At 45.9% G+C, this 21,498-nt stretch overlaps 1 protein-coding gene across 2 annotated transcripts in view; it reads left to right on the top strand.

Annotated features, from left to right (window-relative positions):
- Positions 1-759: 759 nt before the first annotated feature.
- Positions 760-21,498, top strand: part of USP10 (ubiquitin specific peptidase 10) — a 42,102-nt gene continuing 21,363 nt past the window's right edge. The window contains exons 1-7 of one of the 2 annotated variants that reach the window (XM_069966331.1): positions 760-873; positions 8,127-8,195; positions 10,854-10,889; positions 11,285-11,342; positions 12,413-13,417; positions 17,228-17,319; positions 20,624-20,733. In XM_069966331.1, coding sequence (XP_069822432.1) covers positions 853-873; positions 8,127-8,195; positions 10,854-10,889; positions 11,285-11,342; positions 12,413-13,417; positions 17,228-17,319; positions 20,624-20,733 — 1,391 coding nt within the window. In that variant the 5' untranslated portion in view covers positions 760-852. The remainder of the gene's footprint in view (positions 874-8,126; positions 8,196-10,853; positions 10,890-11,284; positions 11,343-12,412; positions 13,418-17,227; positions 17,320-20,623; positions 20,734-21,498) is intronic. The other variant, XM_069966332.1, reaches the window with a different exon arrangement.

Here is a 21,498-nt window from a genome sequence, read left to right as displayed (position 1 = left end):
AAAAAGATTTCTTTCAAATCAACTGGAGCAAAAGTTTTTAAATTTACATTTATTAAAAGATCTCAAGTCTTCCAGTACTTATCAGCTGCTGTATGTCCTGCAGGAAGGGTGCATTCTTTCCAGTCTTGAGAAAAGGAAAATTTTTCTATGGAGCTTTGCTACTGCTCTGGACAGTTCCTGTCTTGGACAGTGGTGGCAGCAGAGAGCACTGTGTCACACTGGAAAGAATACCACTTCCTGCAGGACATACTGCAGCTGATAAGTACTGGAAGACTTGAATTTTTTTATCTCTGCACTTTTGGGCACCAGTTCATTAGAAAGAAAACATAGAAAACAAATGGCCATCAGCAAAGAGCAAGGCATCATTATCAGCTATGTGCCTGTGTCTGCAGCTCTGTACCTGGCACTCACCTCAGTCACCTGACACATTCCCTTTCATATTGACCTTTGGGACTTTGTTGAGCCATAAACTTAAAAACAGAGCAAACGTGACCATAAATCAACTAAATCCACAGACTAATGTGTGTGTGGTAACATAGCCTTTTCTGTTGCTTTCCACTTCCTGCTGTCTCGTCTCCCCAGTGCCGTCTCTCATACTCGCCGCCCCTCTCCTCACTCCTTGTGGCTCCTTCCCTCTCTACCTCCCGTCCTAATTAGTATTCACGTGACAGACTCGGCTCGTGGAATACCCCTTCCTCCCGTGGTGGACCCCGCCCTCCCTGAGGTAGCTGGGTGGAGGAGTGGGCGTGGCCGCACCTGCGCACTGCAGTGTAGCTGGGTAGGCGCGCTGAGAGAAGATGGCGGCGGCGGGGGAAGCGGCATGAGCGGCTTCACTCATTGAAAGTGTCCAGCATGGCCTCCCCGGGCGCGCAGGTACGAGAGGGGGTGTCAGCGTCCACAAAGTAACCTGAGAGCCGCCGGGGCGTCCAACACTGCTCGGCCTGAATAGCTGGGGGGTGGTGGCGCTAGGCCCGGCCTCATTTCTGCAGCCTCATCGGGCCCGGGGCACCGGATCACACGTGGGGCCTGAGACCCAGGACTGAGCACCGGAGACCGAGCCAGACCTCGTCACATGCCTTCCTGTGGTCACCTGATTCCCGGGGGAGCGGCTGTGGTGTATGGGAAGTGGCTGGGGAGGGGAGCAGGCCATGTGGGCCGTGCAGGTGGCTTGGTGGGACAGCTGAGGGTTCTCCAGTGCATGGTGGGGAGGGGTGGAGCCTGTGTGTGAGGGGTAAGGGGGTGCAGTGTGTGTGAGGGGTAACGGGGCGCAGTGTGTGTGAGGGGTAAGGGGGTGCAGTGTGTGTGAGGGGTAAGGGGGCGCAGTGTGTGTGAGGGGTAAGGGGGCGCAGCGTGTGTGAGGGGTAAGGGGGCGCAGCGTGTGTGAGGGGTAAGGGGGCGCAGCGTGTGTGAGGGGTAAGGGGGCGCAGCGTGTGTGAGGGGTAAGGGGGCGCAGCGTGTGTGAGGGGTAAGGGGGCGCAGTGTGTGTGAGGGGTAAGGGGGCGCAGCGTGTGTGAGGGGTAAGGGGGCGCAGCGTGTGTGAGGGGTAAGGGGGCGCAGCGTGTGTGAGGGGTAAGGGGGCGCAGCGTGTGTGAGGGGTAAGGGGGCGCAGCGTGTGTGAGGGGTAAGGGGGCGCAGCGTGTGTGAGGGGTAAGGGGGCGCAGCGTGTGTGAGGGGTAAGGGGGCGCAGCGTGTGTGGGGTAAGGGGGTGCAGCGTGTGGGGGGGTTAAGGGGGTGCAGCCTGTGTGGGGTAATGGGGTGCTGTGTGTGTGTGGGGTAAGGGGGTGCGGCCTGTGTGTGTGGGGTAAGGGGGTGCGGCCTGTGTGTGTGGGGTAAGGGGGTGCGGCCTGTGTGTGTGGGGTAAGGGGGTGCGGCCTGTGTGTGTGGGGTAAGGGGGTGCGGCCTGTGTGTGTGGGGTAAGGGGGTGCGGCCTGTGTGTGTGGGGTAAGGGGGTGCGGCCTGTGTGTGTGGGGTAAGGGGGTGCGGCCTGTGTGTGTGGGGTAAGGGGGTGCGGCCTGTGTGTGTGGGGTAAGGGGGTGCGGCCTGTGTGTGTGGGGTAAGGGGGTGCGGCCTGTGTGTGTGGGGTAAGGGGGTGCGGCCTGTGTGTGTGGGGTAAGGGGGTGCGGCCTGTGTGTGTGGGGTAAGGGGGTGCGGCCTGTGTGTGTGGGGTAAGGGGGTGCGGCCTGTGTGTGTGGGGTAAGGGGGTGCGGCCTGTGTGTGTGGGGTAAGGGGGTGCGGCCTGTGTGTGTGGGGTAAGGGGGTGCGGCCTGTGTGTGTGGGGTAAGGGGGTGCGGCCTGTGTGTGTGGGGTAAGGGGGTGCGGCCTGTGTGTGTGGGGTAAGGGGGTGCGGCCTGTGTGTGTGGGGTAAGGGGGTGCGGCCTGTGTGTGTGGGGTAAGGGGGTGCGGCCTGTGTGTGTGGGGTAAGGGGGTGCGGCCTGTGTGTGTGGGGTAAGGGGGTGCGGCCTGTGTGTGTGGGGTAAGGGGGTGCGGCCTGTGTGTGTGGGGTAAGGGGGTGCGGCCTGTGTGTGTGGGGTAAGGGGGTGCAGCCTGTGTGTGTGGGGTAAGGGGGTGCGGCCTGTGTGTGTGGGGTAAGGGGGTGCGGCCTGTGTGTGTGGGGTAAGGGGGTGCGGCCTGTGTGTGTGGGGTAAGGGGGTGCGGCCTGTGTGTGTGGGGTAAGGGGGTGCGGCCTGTGTGTGTGGGGTAAGGGGGTGCGGCCTGTGTGTGTGGGGTAAGGGGGTGCGGCCTGTGTGTGTGGGGTAAGGGGGTGCGGCCTGTGTGTGTGGGGTAAGGGGGTGCGGCCTGTGTGTGTGGGGTAAGGGGGTGCAGACTGTGTGTGTGGGGTAAGGGGGTGCAGACTGTGCGAGAGGGGGGTACAACTTGGCTGTGTGGGGTGCAGCCTGTGTTTGAGTGGGGGGTGTACAGCCTGTGTGCCAGGGGTAAGGGGGTGCAGCCTATGTCAGGGGTGGTGGGGTGCAGCCTGTGTAAGTGGGCTGTACACCCTGTGTGTGAGGGGGTACAGTGCATCCTGATGAGGTGTCTCTTTTGGGGATTGGCAGGAGGACAGGTCTGATGCTGGGGCGGTCACCTGGTGTCCCCTGTCACTACATAGATTACACTACATATGAGTGCAGGATGTTTTGGGGTTACTCTAAATCAGGAGCAGTGGGGTGAGTAGTGGGGGCACACACATTACACAGATCTGATACAAGTGATCAGACCAGGGATTTGTGACTGGATCATAGTCCCTGGCTGAGATCTTCCCGCTGTGGCCCAGTTCTGGCCTGAGGCCCCCAACCATCCGTGGTCACTGAGGCATCTGCTTTGTTTGCTTAAACATAGCAACAGTGTGCAGGTAAAGGGGTTCTGCAGCAGCTGTCTATTCTCTCCATGTGCTGCATGAGGGAATACAATCTGTCACTCTGGCTGTGGTATATTCTAATGCTTTCTGTTATCAGCCGCCTCAGGCAGGGGAGAGGCTGACTGTAGTGTCCTCCAGGTGAGTGATAGGAATGTCGCTTTACATCCATACATGTGACTGATATTCCCCCTATAACGCTCCCACACTGATATAAATAGTGGGAACCTGTCGCCTCTCGTCACATACACAGCAGAACATATAGGTTGTATTGGCCCCATGCAACGACTTCTACATCGGGGTTCTGCCTTATGTGGCTCTACAGGAGATCTACAAATGTCAGAGCCCTGATGTTATGTTTGATAACCTTGGACGCTGGGAGTTGTAGCCCCACAAAACTGTAGTCTATTAGTATAATCACATGATTTTACAGGAGTAGTGGGGTCTTTTTTAGAAAATACATTCCTTTAATAAAGTTACATTACTGTGTAATATCAATAATGTAGAGTTGCTGTTTTTTTTATTTTTATTTGTACAACATTTTACTTTGGCAGCTGTACAGGGCAACATGGTCCTCTTTGCTGCCATCAATGTTGATTTTGGGAACTGCAGTGCTGTGCAAACCATGGTCCATGCTCCCCTGCAGGCACAGCGCTATTGGTAGGACTGCTGTACAATGTTTCCTGGAATAGGAGCAGTGATGTGGCTTATTAGGCCTTGGCCTGGTCCACACAACAGCGAGGGAAGTAAGCTAATGAATTGGGCTTTTTCTTCACTGGTCGCCTGTGATATATAGGAATTATTTAAACCTAGTGTCATGGCATTTGTGTATTATTGTGATAAATAACCATCAGATCCTCAGTTCTTCACATTTATGATCAGTCAGCATGTTAGGGGCCCTTCACTTTCTGATGCCCTAGGACCCTCATTCCATATGATTGGCTCAGAGCATTTTTGGTCTGAATAACTTGTTGTGGGTTCTTTGTATTCTTCTGCTTGGTTGTGGGGTGCAGCCATAGCACCTGTCACACACACACACATTAAGTATATGTTTTTATGTGGAAAAGGGAGATGGTGATCTCTACAAACATTACATACCAATTAGTTCTGCGTGTTCCACTCCGACCCAAACTGTGGACTGCAGTGCTGCACACAGGTGAGATTTCTGCCAGTGTGCACGTGGGCTAAGGGCCCTATTCCACCGGACGATTATCGTTCAGATTCGATTTAACGATAATCTGAACCATAACCGTTGATCGCTTTATAAGACCTGGACCTATTTTTATCGTTGCTCGTTCGCAAATCGTTCGCATTGAATAAGACGTCGTTCGCAATAGATACGAACGCAATAGCGAATAAATAGTGAAGAAAAACGATCGCAATTACGATCATAAGTAACGATTATCGTTCCATGGAAGTGAGCGAACGTTTTCAGGTTTTTCGCAATAGCGGTCGTCTGAGATTGTTAATCGTTAACGATTATGCAAACGTCAATCGTTCGGTGGAATAGGGCCTTAAGTCCACATGCCTGCTCCATACTTGCATTATTTTTACTCATTTATCATTACTATTCACTAGATCTGCAAGTCACAGTGATTCATGCTGAATACTGTGTGTGCAGGGGGGGGGAGGGATTAAATAAACCTCTCCAAGTTTATATCCCCTGCCAGAGACTGCCTATTGTTATAAGGTTCAGCTTAACTCCTGCGGTGCTTGATCATTAGTACAAACTGATTCAGTTCTTGTGCCTGTCAGACGTCCTGTCCTTTGGGTCAGGTATTACTGATTGTTTATGGGTTTTCCCTGGACATGGTCAAAGGATAAATGTTATGGCTGCTAATGGTGTAGTGCTCTATGGTTGTCCTTTTACTTCACACTGAGGAGGTGAATGGCATATCCATGCACCACGCATTTGGCTTTCTGAGGAATAAAGGGACACCGCTTACATGCTTACACCTCTGTCCCTTGTTTTAGCAGTTGGTGAATTTATGAGCAGCCGTACGCCCCAACCATCACAACTTCCCTGTGACATGTCAGAGGTAGCCTGAATGTCTAGGTACAATTTTAAGTGTCCCTGCTGCCGGAGACGGCTCCATACACCTATTATAGAATCTGCCTTCTGCAGCAACATGGGAAGCGCAGCTGCAAGCTCTAACAAATGGTGGCGGGTCTGAGCACCCAGACCCTGACCGATCAAAACTTTACACATGTCTCAGAGGTTACTCACTCATTTATAGCACTTCTGTCAGTACAGATACCAGGCCAGAAGTGTCAGAAGCAGCGGCAGGCAGCAGGACATGTGGGGTAAAGGCTGTAGGTCACAGGGAGCCTGGACAGGTAAGTATAAACTTATTTACCTTTACAGTGTTGTCACCCATGCATTACTATTACACATAGCAATGTGCGGTCGGCAGCTGATGATTTGTCAACATGTTGAAAGACAACGATCAGCTGATGATCAGCTCCTTGGCTAATTGTTGTCTTCTCTGCACAGAGTAATGATCTGCTGAATTGGCCTGAATCGGAAGATTATCGCTCTGTGTAATAGGGCCTTAAAGGAGAATTCTGGGCTGAGTTGATTTTTGGCAGAGGAGGATGAAAGAAGTAACATGTTCTCACCTCCCCCGCTCCAGCGCTGCTATCCCGCATCCTTGGGCCCCCAGTCCTGGCTGCTTCTGGGTCTTAGTGGGGACCATGGACATGACGTGTCGGGACCATGGACATGACGTGTCAGGCCCACTCGCCCAGTCAGCAGTTGAGGCAGGACCCCGTCCCTAGGACAGAATGCAGGTTTAGTTCTTGTGAAGTTACTGTCATCCAAATGCAAGTAAGGGGTGCTCTTCATGTTGGGACACACCTATAATCGCTATGTGTGCTCCCTGATGGTGTGAGCCAGCTCGTCTACCAGGGAATCTGCCTCCCAATTGGCAGTAACCCAGCCAAACTCTTAACCCCTTACCTCCCTCCTTGACTCCCAGGCCACATTGTAGAATGAAGAGTTTAGTCTGGCTGATATTTTTGTTGGTTTGTGTGCAGGGATCAGATAATCTCCTATGGAACTTCTTAAAGGGCTGGTAACCCTACAAATTGGAGTTAAGAAAGGTGAAGTTTAGCCATTGGTATAGGATGCTGAAGGTTCTTATCACTGGAGTGTGTGATGTCAAGCTGGTGCCCACAATGGCTGGTAATAGGGATCAGTAGATTTATTGTCAACCGTACAGCAGCGCATGGAGTGGAGACTGCACATGAAGTGCAAAAAAAGCTCAACGTTTTATTGCCAGCTTGGACTACTTTGCCATTTTTTTATAGAATATCCTGACAAGCCAATACTGTACTTCTTACAACTGAGGATTTGTTACAGTTGCATACAGTTTACATAATTCTGTGAACTAAACATTGTAACAAACTCAGGTTTCCTCCTTTGCCTAATAATCATCTAGAAAGTGTTAAATTTTCATTTTACTTTTTTTTTACATTACGTTGGACACAGTTTTGCGTCCAGTTGTCTGACGGGGGTGGGATCTGTCCGTCCGTGCAGTCACTGCTGAGACCATGGTGGGGACCTCTGCTTCATGTAACAGATCCCAGAAAGGTCTGTCTGTTGTAATAAAATTTGCTGGCAATGGTCCTCTGGATTACGCCGGTTTGTACATGAACATGTCTCGCTGAAATAGCATTAATGTAACAAAGAATCGCCCGTGCTGTGGTTGCACTTTTCTCTGGATTTTTGCAGCTTGTTACCATCTCAGGATTAGGTCACATTGTAGAGGACAAAGTTGCTTCCACACAAAAGCTGTGCTGGTTTGGTTCTGTGAACTCATTTGTATTGAGTGGCGATCGGGGGGGGGGGGGGGGGAGGTGCGGGGGGGATGCCTTGGAGGTTGGATTGGCAGGACTTTGATCTAAAGTTTACAACATTTACAACACGTGAGCGGATACGAACCTGACAAAAATTTTTTTAGAAGTCTGACACAACAGACCCATACCCTTTAAGGGGTTATCCAGGATAAGAAAAGCCTCTGCTACTTTCTTGCGAAATTGCACCACCCCTGTCCCCGGGTTGTGTATGGTTTTGCAATTCAGCTCCATTCACTTCAATGGAACGAAGCTGAAAGTCACACCCAAACTGAGGACCGGATGAGTGCTGTTTCTTAAGGTGGAGATTTTCTTTTTTTTTTTTTTTTAAATCCTGAATAATCCCTTTTAAGCTAAATCAATCTATAACGGCACATTGTTTCATTCATTTTGTGTTTGGGAGGCTAATTTATATGCAGCTGCTTGAAATGTATGGGGCGCTAACGCATCTCGCAGCTGAAGGTTTGTTACAGTGTTGATGTTGGCAATCCTCTACAAACACTTTAGAAGCTATGTACCCCTGAGCCTCAGGTTGTGGTCAGTGAATATCCCCATTTAGTGATGGTGAATACTTTGGGGGCAAAAAGGTGTTATTACAAATTTACAATGTATCAATGTGTACGATCCCCTTATGAGAACAATCTTTCTCTCCCTCATGTGGAAATCTACACATGCATTGTAACAAGCTGCCAGTTGTGTGAGCACTGTTCCTGTTTAATAGAAGAAATGAAGTCCCAGCTTTTTTCTTTTCATGCAAGTAAAAAAAATTCATTCCAGTAAAACCTGGCTTCATTATGACTCTGATTGCCAAAGTCGATGTATCCCCTAACAGTTACCATTTTGTGGGAGATACTATGGTGTTTACTTGGATGCTTATTATTTTCTTACTCATTCCTGTGTTCTTTTTATTGTATTTCAGTACATATTTGGGGAGTTCAGCGATGATGAATTCCGACAGTTCTTCATCAGTGCTCGCTGCACAGTAGAGGTAAGAACAATGACTGTTTCTCCCGCCCTCCCCCATGTTACTGTATACTGTTATATTTTAATTCTTATCTGTGCATTTATATACCAATAAAAACAAATTGTTAAAAAAAAAAACAATGAATGTTATCTTGCATTATGACAGCTGCTGTCCTGACTATATAGTTCAAAAGAAAAATTCTGTTTCCCTTTAAAGCGACTCTGTACCCCCAATCTGACCCCTCAAACCACTTGTACCTTCAGATAGCTGCTTTTAATCCAGGATCTGTCCTGGGGTCCGTTCGGCAGGGGATGCAGTTATTGTCATAAAAACAACTTTTAATCCTGCAGCGCTGTGTCTAACGGCCGGGGCTTATATTTGTATATGCATTAGGCTTGCACACCCTCTCTGTCCTTCCTCCCCACCCTCCTCATCATTAGGAATGCTCCAGGCAGATTGCGTCCTATTCCTCACCTGTGTGTATAATGAACATGGGCTGAATCGTTAATACACCTGTGCAAAGCTCAAACAGCAGTAAATGTTCCTGGATCATTCCTAATGATGAGGAGGGTGGGGAGGAAGGACGGAGAGGTGGTGCCAGCCTAATGCATATACAAATGTAAGCCCCGGCTGTTAGACACAGCGCTGTAGGATTAAAAGTTGTTTTTATGACAATAACTGCATCCCCTGTCGAACGGACCCCAGGACAGATCTTGGATTAAAAGCAGCTATCCGAAGGTACAAGTGGTTTGGGGGGGACAGATTGTGGGTGCAGAGTCGCTTCAACATTAAAACTGATACGTTAACTTAATTCTATGTGTTGGTACACCTACAGCATTAAGAAACGTTTCTGTGTTTTTACTACTTAAAACTTTTTTCATTGCTTTACATTGCCATATTGTTTCCTTTATCTTTTTTTTTTTTTTTTTTTCCATTTATGAAACAATGTAAGGGCTGACTGCAGCTTTTATAGATAGCAACTGTCATGATCAGCTAATGACTAAAAGAGCAACACCATATCAGTCGCATCATTGTTTCAAAAAGTATCACTGTTTCAAAGTTTTCACTGACACAGAGCAGGTAAAGGCAATGCTACACCATAAGACCCGGACTGATCAAAACGTTTGACATGTATTTATGTAAATGACAGTGACACTTTACATGATTAATCATGGACACACCATTTAAATTGCTTGCTAACCTGTTATCCTCCATTCAAGTGCCCGGTCAGCATTTCTGCAATGCAATTTTGGCATGCCGATTAGTTACTGTGGCTCTTAGTGCTGTTACTGATTTAAGTGTACTTGAGGAAGACTTTTAACACTGATTTCAAGGAGAAATCTGCTGAAAATCTTTATTAAAGTATTGTATTGCCCCCCAAAAGTTAGACAAATCACCAATATAGACTTATTACGGGTAATGCTTATAAAGTGCTTTTTTTCTGAGCATCCCTCTGAAATCATCCTCTCCAGCAGCCACTGCTCGCACAGTTCTGGGAGTTGGGTCGTGACATCATCATGTTATCCAGGAAGTGAAGCCTTGATGCAGTAGTAAGTGCAGAGAAAAAAGTACTTTATAAGCATTTCCTATAAGAAGTCTATATTGGTGGTTTGTATAACTTTTGGGGGGCAATACAATACTTTAATAAAAATGTTCGCCGGACTTCTCCTTTAACTAATAAGTGCTATGCAGTAGCATAGCATTAATCAGTAAACAATCTGTTTGCTTATTATAGTCCCCTAGGGGGACTAAGGCTGTGTTCACACATGGCATTTATTTTGCATTGATGCATTTTTGCTGCAATTTTGACGGTATTACTGTGAATTGCGCACACACGCTAAAATATCGCCTTTTTTTTTTTTTTTTTTTGCATCAATTTACCGCAATTGCGGTACGTAAAAAACTAAACTGAAGTAACATAATTAAAGTTGTAGGACTTGTCAAGTTAGAGGGGTGTTTCAGTTTCCTTAGGATAGGGGACAAGTAAGAAATCTTGGGGGGGAGGAATCTGACCTCCATACATCTTGGCAATATTCATATTAGCCCCCAGCTACTTTGTTATAAAATAGAGATGTGAGCCGCTGTGCTGTTCATTCTCTACAGAGCTGCTGAAAAGAGTTCAGCCCTTGGCTCTTTCCGGCGGCTCCATAGAGAATATAAACCACGGGTCATGTTCCCTACCCATGGCACAATTCAAAATAAAGGAGTCTGGGGAACGGAGGTTGCACCCCCCCACGATCTCTTGTTCCCTATGCTGTGGAGTGTTTAAAAAAAAAAAAAAAAAAAAAGGTCCTGTATTAAAATGAATGTCTAATTTTCTTTAAAACATTTTTAGTCTTCCTTACATTTGTTACTTTGCAATAATTATGTGTTGCAAATAACTGCGAAATTGCTGATCTCCTGTTACAGTGTGCCATAGGTAGGATGTAATAAGAGTTCTTACTTTGACATATGCCCTTAGAAGCACCCTAGCTGTCATGGGGGGAAGGCACTAAGGCACTGGAAGACTGCTTCTATTCACCAAGATGTCAGTTGCCTTTGACTGCAGCATCTAGTTGTTAGGTGACCAGTTGGTAGCTTTGAGGACACCTGTTGTGCCATACTTCCCTAGCGCATATCCACAGTGGATGTCACAGCCAGGTTTATATGCATTTAATAATCTGTCAATTATTTCTGGTACAGAGCGACAGCATGTGGAAGAATGTGCAGACAGAGCCGGTGAGGATGTTTCTCTGATTCTCTTGTCAGTGTCGGCAGCAGATTTTGATGGTGCTTTTGTATTTTGGGCTGCTGAGCTTCTAAAAGCTTCTCTTATGGTTCTCCAGAATATCTTCTGTTCAGGTCCCTCTGATGCCTTATTAAAGAACTTTACTGTATAGACATTTTGTGGTGTGACCAGAGCTGGGGACTTTTTAGGATATCGTTGAGCTTTTTATTTGTGTCTTGGGGCACTTGGATCCTTGATTTAACCCCGTGCGGATAGCAGGAAGACTTTACTCCATCTGCTGCTTCAGTTTAACAGGAAATGTCACATTGTGTTTCTGAGTATAAAGTCTTTATGGATTTTAAATTAAGATTCTAGAAAAGGCTGAAAATCATTGTTCTCTCTGCAGTTGCCTCCTTTTAATGAAGTTCCATATGTACCCCAATCTTCAAGTGATCTACAAGATGGTAAGTGTCTGTCATGTATATCTATGAAACCACTGCATAAACATACTCTTCACCTGCTGTTTGCATACAGGGTAATATCTATGCTGAAGTAATCACAGTAGATGAAAGGTACACTGGCTCCTAAACTAAGTTTGGAGCCAAAAAAGTTTAGTTGCCAAATATAAACACAATTCATATAATAATAAAAATACCATGTGTTGTGGCCAGCTTCTCCCCCTCCATTTCTTTTCTCTATTCTGCTGCTGACGACTTCAGACTTTAAAGCGGGGCTTCTTGTGCTGCTGTGACCGGCCCCCCATACCTCCTTATCTAATGCCAGTTACCTGCTTCCCATTCCCAGCCCCAAAGTAGTTGTAGAGGAGTGAGGATTCCCAGAAAAAGGAGTACCCACATGTGGCAGTGCATAGAACAATGGAAGAGATGCTGGAAGAGTAGGGGGAACGGGAGCTGTTCTAATCTTTGCTCACTGGACTGCTGTGGGTGAAAGACCAGTTCAAATGGTCATGTGTCCATGGCATGTCCTTTACCAATTATAACCATTAAGCCTACACAGATGATAGAGGGCTGGTGTAAGGTATCACTATGCCAATGTGCTACTACAACATGGTTGTAGCTTAGCAGCCTAAAAGCTTCTGACAAGCTACTCCACAGGATAATGAAACACAGTGCCAGCCAGCCACCCTTCATAATTTTATGTATTGTATCCTGACCACTGCAGCACTGCAACCACTAGCATTGCAGGCAGTGATGACAGGGCATTGCAGCATGCAGTTTCCTGCTTTTCTCTCTTATGGCCACGCTGGGTACATCTGCTAGAACACTCGTCCATGACACTGTCTGTAAAAGAGAGGCAGGATGTGCGAGCAAGCTGGAAATGGTGTGCAGAAAACAAAGCAAACGTGGAGTTAGACAACTGGTCTTCTTGCCATTTGTAAATTGCTGTTTGAATTGGTGACCATTTTAATAACCATCTAAAGCCCTTGGGGGTTCAGAGCAAGCTCATAGCAGTTCTGTTTCCATTTTGCTTTCTATATTCAGTTATCTTATTTTTTTTTCCCTTTCCTTTTAAGGTGACGAGTATCAAAGAATTGAGTTTGGAGTCAGTGAAGTGATTGACCCGGATGCCGTTCTACTCAATAACTCGGATTACAGTATTTCCAGCACCCTAAATCCTCAGGCTCCAGAGTTCATCCTGTCCTGCAGCCCAACTCGGAAATCTCCAGACGATCTCCTCCATGAAAACAACTGTGGTGCCATTGATGGTCAATACCATGACGCTGTTGTCCCAGACAGCAGTGGTAATGCAGACAGTGATGGTACATCCGGGCAGAGAGAGCGGAAAAAGAAAAAAAAAAGGCCCCCGGGGTACTATAGTTATTTAGAAGGTGTTGGCGATGGCAGTGTCCTTGCAGAGACCCTTGTGAATGGGCATGCCACCTCTGCAGGACTTCACAGTATAAGCACAGATGAGCCTGAGCTTGCAGATGATCGGGCATCTTCAGCCTCTCCGAGGACGTGTTACAGCCCAGAGCCCTCTGTGGACTTCAGGAATGAGGCTGTCAATGAGGACAGCACTTCTGTACCTAATGCACTAGACAATACCAGGACTGCTGGTCAGCCTGAGGAATGCAGTGTTACCGATTCACAAGCACTTTGCATGGCCTCAGAGTCTGGGCGGGAAAGCCCGGTAAGGACAGCTGAGGAGCAGCCACCGGCTGTCTCTGATACTACTGAAAATCTTGGGGAAACCAACGGACAGACACTTGAAGCCACGGAAGATGCTGCGGCCTCCAATGGGCTGGATTTACATCCTGAGGCTGAGCAAGTAAAGCCAGAGGATACATCCTTGTCTCAGGCCATGAACCAGGTTTCCTCATTGGTCCCCGGGAATCTACCAGCCAAGTCTTGGGCGAGTCTCTTTCACAATTCCAAGCCCTCACCAACCCCACTGGTGGCTTATGTTGAAACTAAGCCTGCCCCTCCTTCTGCAGCCCCTTTGGCCCCTGAGAAACAGGTTGACGTTAAGGAAGGCCCTGTTCCTGTGTCAGAGGACCCTGTAGCCATAAAGATTGCAGGTATATTGTGTTCAGTCACTAAGTCTACTGTGGTTATAAAGTACTAACTTCTGTGATAGTAGTTGTTGCACAGATTTTCTTTTTTACAGCTATAAAAAAAATCTTTTTTTTTTTTTTTTTTTTTTCTGGACGATTCTCGATTTAAATCTCGATTTATTTTTTTTTTAATTTTGCTAAATTAACAAAATTTTTCTCACAGCGTCAGATACTATTTTAATGATGTTTGAGACAACAACTTGTACTGGGGATGACTGGGGGGGACTGGGGAAGCTGGGGATGACTGACGGGGACTGGGGCAGCTGGGGGGGACTGGGGAAGCTGGAGATGACTGGGGGGGACTGGTGCAGCTGGGGGTGACTGGAAGGGGACCGAGGGGGGCTGGGGGTTACTGGAGAAGGAGTGCACATAGCCCTGCTTCTCACCCCGACACACAGCGTCCCGCTCCCCTGTCAGCCACAGTTAGAGCTCCCCGGTCTCTGGAGGAAGCAGTAGGGACTGCAGCATACTGTGATTCCTGGAGCTGTACAGTGGGATCTGACCCCGCTGTACAGCTCCAGGACCCGCAGCGACACTATCACCCTGCAGTCCCTGCTGTCTCCTTCAGACACTGGGGAGCTCTAACTGTGGCTGACAGGGGAGCGTGACTCTGTGCTGGAGGACGCCCGCGCCGCATAACTCCGGACTGCCCGCCCCTCGCCTCACTCCAGCGATCAGCCACTCTCGGCCCTGCACCGCCCCTCTCCGGACTGCCGGCCTGCCCTGCATTTCACAGCAGCGCTCGCCAGCCCCATACTGCCCTTCTCCGGACTGTCCGCCCACGTACCGCACCGTCCGGCCCTCCCGCAATTATTTTTTGTGAAAATCGAATTTACGATTTTCACAATCAAATCGATTCAAACACTCTGTGCGAATTAATCAAATTAATTTGATTAATCGCCCAGCCCTAGCTATAGGTTTACCACAAGATGGCAGCACAGGCATCAAAAGTGAAAACTGCATAATTGACCTCAGTCTTAGCCTTAGTGAACGTTACTGGTAATAGACATGAAAGAGCTCGGCCCATTACACATTTACAGTATTTACCTGGATATTTTTCTTATTCTTTATTTAGAAGAACTTTGTTGATTATTACATGTGAGCAGCGTAGAGTAAATAGTTTGGATTTATGTATCCTGTGGTTCCATAGTCTCTCCGGCTCTTGGTGTGACCCGTTCATACTTCATTTTGTCCTTCAGAAATCCGAGCTTGGCCAGTGTTCTGGGCAATTTTAAATTGTACTTTTTCTTTGCGCTCCTAGACCTGATGATAAACCTGCTTACTGTGCAGCTGCCAGGGATCAAAGCTGTGAGGCAGAGGTGACGCCAGGTCTTGGAGCATTGCGCTGACCCATTTGCCTCTCTATTGCCACACTATTAGGCTGGGTTCACACTGCGTTTTTGCAATCCGTTTTTTGCCGTTTTTTCTGTGTGGTCAACCACGTTTTTGTGTCCGTCAAAAAAAACAAAAAAAAACGGATCTGCTTTGATCCGTTTTTTTTTTTTTTTTTTTTTTTTTTTTTTTTTTTTATAATGGAAGTCAATGGAAAAACAGATGCACACAGTTGCATCTGTTTTTATCTTTTTTTGCAAAAAAAAAAGATTGCAAAAATGTAGTGTGAACCCAGCCTTACTGGAGGAATTAACAAAGTAGAAGGTGGATCTAAATTTGCCTTATCAAGCTGCTTAAAATTGCACAATAAATGGAATGTCCCAGAACCCTAAAGACGCAGTGAAACTTGACACCAGTGGGGAAGGCACTTTTTTTCCCCTCTATATTTTAGAAGGCCCGTACGGTTTAGATAAGTTTTCTGACAGTCCCAACTATTTGAACTATGCTCGGCTGTTTTTTTTCCTCCATAGAATTACATTTAGCATATTCTGTGGATGTCATTGTGCAGGTCCTGGCGAAGAAGGAAAAGTTTGGGGTTTATCAAGATAATGTCCAGGGGCTGTTGGGTTGAAGATGCTATAGTGGTACAGTAACTACATGCAGAGAAAATGATTATACCTGGGACTTTTTTTGGTTTTGTCTGCAGTATAAATGTAATATATTTGGCCACAAGGTGGTGCTCAGAGCTTATACAAGGCCACAGTGTCCTGCATTTAAAGCGTAACTGTCATTTCAGGGTCATTTTTCTGAAAACATTAAATATCGACAGTACAAGCGATTTTAAGAAACTCTGTAATAGGTTTTATGTACTAAAAGAGTTTCCTTCTGTAGTGAAAAAGCAATCTCCCAGCCTCCCCCCTCACATCAAATGAAGCAGGATTTCTCTGTCCATTATGTGGCTATGGAGAGGGGAGGGGCTGTTAGGAGTGACTGAGCACCGAGCAGTCCTGCAAAGCACAACACCCTGCAATCTTCTCTCAGTAAGTTCATAGATAAGCACTGACCTTTCTGACCCCCGAATCCAGCGGTTTAGGTGCCCAGAGAGTCTACAAACAGCTGACCTTCATGTCTCCTCTTCCTACTCCCTCATCTCCCTCAGCCCCTCCCCCCTTCATAGGCTTACAATGGAGAGAGCAGAGCCCGTCTTCACTGGCTTCTCTGTAATGAAGACGCGTTTGCCTGATAATGCACAGATAAGAAGTCAGGGGGGAAGGCTGGGAGATTGCTTCTTGAGTACAGAAGGAGGCCTTTTTGGCTGATGAAACCTATTACAGAGTTTCCTAAAATCGCTTATACTACTGATTTCTGCAATAAAAAAAACATGACAGTTACGCTTTAAGTGCCTTGGTCGTGCTTGAGTTTTAAGGTTGCTATCTATGTAAATTACTGACGTAGTATGAACTACCAGTTGTAGACCTTGCAAAGAAGTGTTAGCAGGGATTCTGATTGATTTCCAAATTAAATAAATTAAACTTTATTCATAAAAATGCTCATAGGTTGTGTTTGAGCTTTTTCTTCCATGGGCTTAATATGCTTTCTTAGAACTAAAACGATTATATCCAGACAGGGGTCAATTTGGGAAATGCAGGTTTAGGGTCTCTACAAAATTTAACAAAATATAGCTGGCACCTCTGCTGTTTTGCTTGGATTTCTCTGTATATAGTAGCCATTTTCCTTCTGTGGTTTTATAATCTGATCCCTTGGTCCTACATTTATAGTGAGCACCATTAAACCCCACTACAGAGGTCACATATAAAATGAACCACAACCTGGATAATACTTAGAAGCTGCCTTCTGTACTCCGCTGGTGCAGTCACATTACACTATATATCCTGCACTGATCTGAGGTATAATCTGTATTGTACTTCAGAGCTGATTCTGATGGTAACCTCACTGTGTACATAAATTACCTGTCTTGTAGTTCATAGTTACCACCAGTGTTATACCCCAGAGCTGCACTCACTATTCTGGTGGGAGTCACTGTGTACTACATATGTTATGCTATTTATCCTTAGTTATACATATGATGCTTTCCAGGATGCAAATCGCCAGAAAATCTCTGTGTAGACACTGAGCAGTTAGGGAATTGCAGGCCAATAGAATTTTCCTTGGGTCTTCACCATGCTCTTTCCCTTGCACTTGCAAATTTTTAGCAAAATCCACACTTTCTTTTTCTGATCCCAGTCTAATGGTAGATACATATACATTGATATAAGGCAAAAAGGATGTCTGCGATCATCTGCTGGTGTTGGACAACATCTCTGAATCATTGTCAGGGTATCGTACAGTGTAATGTTTGACCCGAGACAGCATTGCCATGTTCACTATTGTCTTTGCAGTGTTTCTCCTTGTTTTTTAATAATACTCTTGTCCTATTTTCAGAACTTCTGGAAGGTGTCAAGCTCATCCATAAACCTGTGTCGTTACAGCCACGAGGACTCATCAACAAAGGAAACTGGTGCTATATCAATGCTGTATCCTTCATAGTGGCTGCTACAGGTAGCAGTCCCTGGCTGTTAGCATCACTGTCATTTATTGCAACAGTGGATCACAAAAATGCAGTGTAAAGAAGACATTTTCTTTAGAATTGCTATATATTAATATGGATGACATTAAGTCACAAGTCCATTAAATCAGGTAGGGCTCAAAGCAGTTACAAAGTATTCTCTTGCACGTTCATGGATTACACCATGAGTCTCCAAACTGCGGCCCTCCAGCTGTAAGGATACTACATTTCCCATTATGCCTGGGCAGCCAAATTCAAAGCTTTAGCTGTTCGAGCATGATGGGAATTGTTTTGCAACAGCTGGAGGGCCCCAGTTTGGAGACCCATGCATTACACAATCAGTCCTCCGATTTCACTGTGAGCAATGTAATACCTAACTTCTCTTGTGGCTCTGTAGTGGAGTTGAATAGTGATATTTGATATTTTCTGTTCAGCTTATAGTCCTGGGGACCATCCTAACATGGAATTGTACAACGCAAAGAACTTCTTAAAGTTCCCCTTATGCAGGACTATAATCCACTGTTTGCCCATTACATCTTTTGGGGGACATTTATTAAACATCCGTGTAGATTCGCTCCTTCTCCCTGGCAGACGCCTGCCGTATGCCCAGCTCGCCCAATGGGCTCGCAGGCGTAAATCATGATCCAAATTAGATCATAAATTTAGATCGTAAATAGATTTAGTACGCCTGGCTCAGATTCGGCTGTCGGCCGGCCGTATTTACTAAGCGTTGACCATGCATCTACCTGTGTAAACCAAGAGACTTCTGCTGACAATGAACAATTGTTCATGAATCCATTCATGCCAAATAAAGGATCCATTCAATGAGCGCTGATCAACTGATACATAACGATTGGTGCTTGTATAGGAAAGTTGTTTGCCTATGTATAAGTGCCCTTTTTTAATAGATTTAGTTTGTACCTTAAAGAGGAACTCTAGGTAGAGGTAAAAAAAAAAAAAAAACACCTGCTGCAGAAGCATACAGCACTTCTTACCTGTCTAACCCAGTTTTGAAAGTACCAAAAATCCATTTACTTTGGGGGGTTTTGTTCTGTATTGTGTGGTTGTACTTCCTGGTTGAGCAGTTGTACACAGTACTACAGGTTCCAGAATGCATTGCTTTCCCTTAGCTGTTCATCACAGCCCCCCTCCCTGCCCATTCCCTGCCTAGATCTGTTGCAGAACATCTAGGCTGTGTTCACACATTGCAGTTTTATTGTGTTACTGAATAAATTGCAGTACTTTATCATGTCGTTGTGTTCCCACCCACACAGTACACTGTTACTACCTGTAACGCTGATATTGGAATAAAGTAAAGATTTTTTTTAATTTAATTTTCTTTTCATCTCCACACACACATAATCAAGCATCTTTTATTTTTTAGGCTGAGCCCCAAAATAAGGACTTTATCTGATATTACATGGAATATACTGTTTTTGCCTTTTTTTGTCCAGGTGGGATTGGCAGTACCGGCTCTGACCCTCTGAGCCGTTTAGCATCATTTAATTGTGTTACTGCATCATTTTTGTGAAGATGCTGCAGTACTGCAATGAGACTCCAACATGTGTGAACATAGCCCTAATTTCACAGCAGAGTTTTGCACAATCAGTAAAGTTGCAGCAGCTGCTTCTTTCTCTCCTTGCCTACTCAGGTGTGGGCTAAAAGCTTAAGAGGCTGGTCAGAGATGGTGAATCACTCAGGGGATTGGGGGATCCAGCCAAGCCTTCTGTGACATCACGCTCTGACCCCTGTCTGCATCATCAGCCTGTGCCTAGCAAAAACACACAATGTGAGGCAGAGGCATGGAATATTCTCCTAAGGTGGGAGAGTAGTGGGAGCAGGAGACAATGTGGATTGGCACAGAGGCCAGTTTTCTTCACTTCCTGCATTTCAATTAGCTATCAGTGTGGCAGAACCGTACTGATATGTTAATACAGTGGTGCCTTGGATTAGGAGCATAATTTGTTCCGGGACCGTGCTTGTAATCCAAATCCACTCTTAAACCAAAGCAGATTTTCCCATAGAAAATAATGGACATGCAGACAGTTGGTTCCACACCCCAAAAATAATGATTTTCTGAATAACATGCAGAACAGATTAAACAAACAATGAGAAATGGCTGAATGTCACATAAGTTACTGTACAGTATAGCAATCAACATGTAGAGTATAATATATAAGGGCATAAACCTGAAAAACAGCAGCAGTTTGTAGATACAGGATAAAACTGCAGATCCCCATAATGCAGTAGTATTGTACGACAGGCTAGAATAGAGAAGCAGGGCTGCTGCCAAAGGTCTGTGTTTTCACATGACCGCAATGGAAAAGGGGTGTGTGCTCAGCATGGACCAATCATGAAGTAAGAATCACAGAGCTGTGCAGGAGGACAGTGGCAGAAACTTTCCTATACAGCAGTGTGTATAGCTGAGTGTGGGTGCAGGCACATTATAGCAGGAGTAGAGAGGATGGGAAACAGAGGGCTGACAGCTACTGCAGGGAGGAATGAGCAGGGCAGATGTGGGCACAGTATAGCGCTACTCTGTCCGGGGAGAGAGTGGTTAAAGCTATGAAGAGATTACCCCCACAGTCCTGTCCCCTGATGCAAGCCCCAGCCTGAAGTGAATCTGCTATGATTTGGAAGGTGAGGGAGACTTCCTGGGTCAGAGTTCAGGGCTGTAGATCACACTATGCAGATCATGCCCCTCCCCTTCTTTCTCTCCCACCCAGTACAGGAAGCTCTTAAACCAAGTCACAATTTAGAAAAACTGTGAGCTCTTCTTGCAAAACGCTCTTAATCCAAGTTTCTCTTAAACAAAGGTACAGTTGTTCATTATATAAACACGTCCATATAACTTTTAAAGTACTTTTAATACACTATAAACCTGCCATAACCTAATGGTAAGAAGCAAACAACTGTGAAAAGTATGTCCAGATTTATACTAAAAAGCCTGAGCTCAAGGCATGAGAAGTAGTATGTCTGTACAGGTTTTCAATATCATTTAATGGTACATTAGAAAGTTGACGAACTGTAGAATGGTGAACACAGGCCCTTTTGAGGCATGGTTCACATGCAGTAGTGTCATACCGACATTTACTGCATGGCAAAACTTTGTTTAAAGAGGCTGTCCTGGAAAAGAAATCAGCAGTTGATCGGCCGGGTGTCATCAACCATTGTGTCATGGGGTAATTGTATGGCACTATTGCTGTGTGTGAACCTAGCCTAACTGTGTGCTTTCACTATTTATTGGTTTTATTCCTTAATACATCCTGCAGACCCTACAAGCTCTGGTGGCCTGTCCCCCTATGTATCATCTAATGAAGTGCATTCCAGTGTACACTAAACTCCAGAGACAGTGTACATCAACTCCAATGATCGACAGCTTGTAAGTAGCCTGTTTGTAATAGGGAGTGTATAGCGCTCCCATCTACTGAACATCCTCTGTTACACTGCAGATATCATGCGATGTGTAAAGGGCAGCTTCTAGGTTTATGGGGCAACAAAATAAGGGGAGCTTACGGGTGCGTTCACATGTACAGAATCTGCAGCACATTTGATGGCACAGATTTAAAACTGTGTATTTGCTTTAAATCTGCAACTTCAAATCTTCAAACATCAAAACTGCAGATCCTGTAGGTGTGAACGCACCCTAAGTGCAGAGTTACACAACCTAGTACTGAGTGCTTTATTTTTTATTTTTTTAAATGTTCAAACTAGAGCTGGGCGATATGGCCAAAAAATAATTTATTTTTATTTTTTTTATTTTGGACGATTCTCTATTTTAAATCTCTTTTTTTCTTTTTGCTAAATAAACAGAGTGGGAAGCAATACAGTTGTTGTCTCAAACGTCATTAAAATAGTATCTGACGCTGCAGGGAGAAAAATGTTCTTACAGTGCTCCCCATGTAGTAGACAAGCCCCCTCTGTGTCCTTATATAGTATAGGAGATCTTCTTTGTGCCTCCATCTAGGTAGAGTGTAGTAGTGAAGGTATAGTGGATAAGGGGTGTAGTAGTAGTACAGGTAAAGATGAGGGTTGTTTTAGTAGTACAGATGAGGAGGATTAGTAGTACAGGTATCGATGTGTGCTGTAGTAGTACAGGTATCAATGTGTAAAGATGAGGGGTGTAGTAGTAATACAGGTATAGATG

This window comes from Dendropsophus ebraccatus, chromosome 4, assembly GCF_027789765.1.
Source record: "Dendropsophus ebraccatus isolate aDenEbr1 chromosome 4, aDenEbr1.pat, whole genome shotgun sequence".
Lineage (NCBI taxonomy): Eukaryota > Metazoa > Chordata > Amphibia > Anura > Hylidae > Dendropsophus > Dendropsophus ebraccatus.
This window is presented reverse-complemented; position numbering and strand designations above follow the sequence as displayed.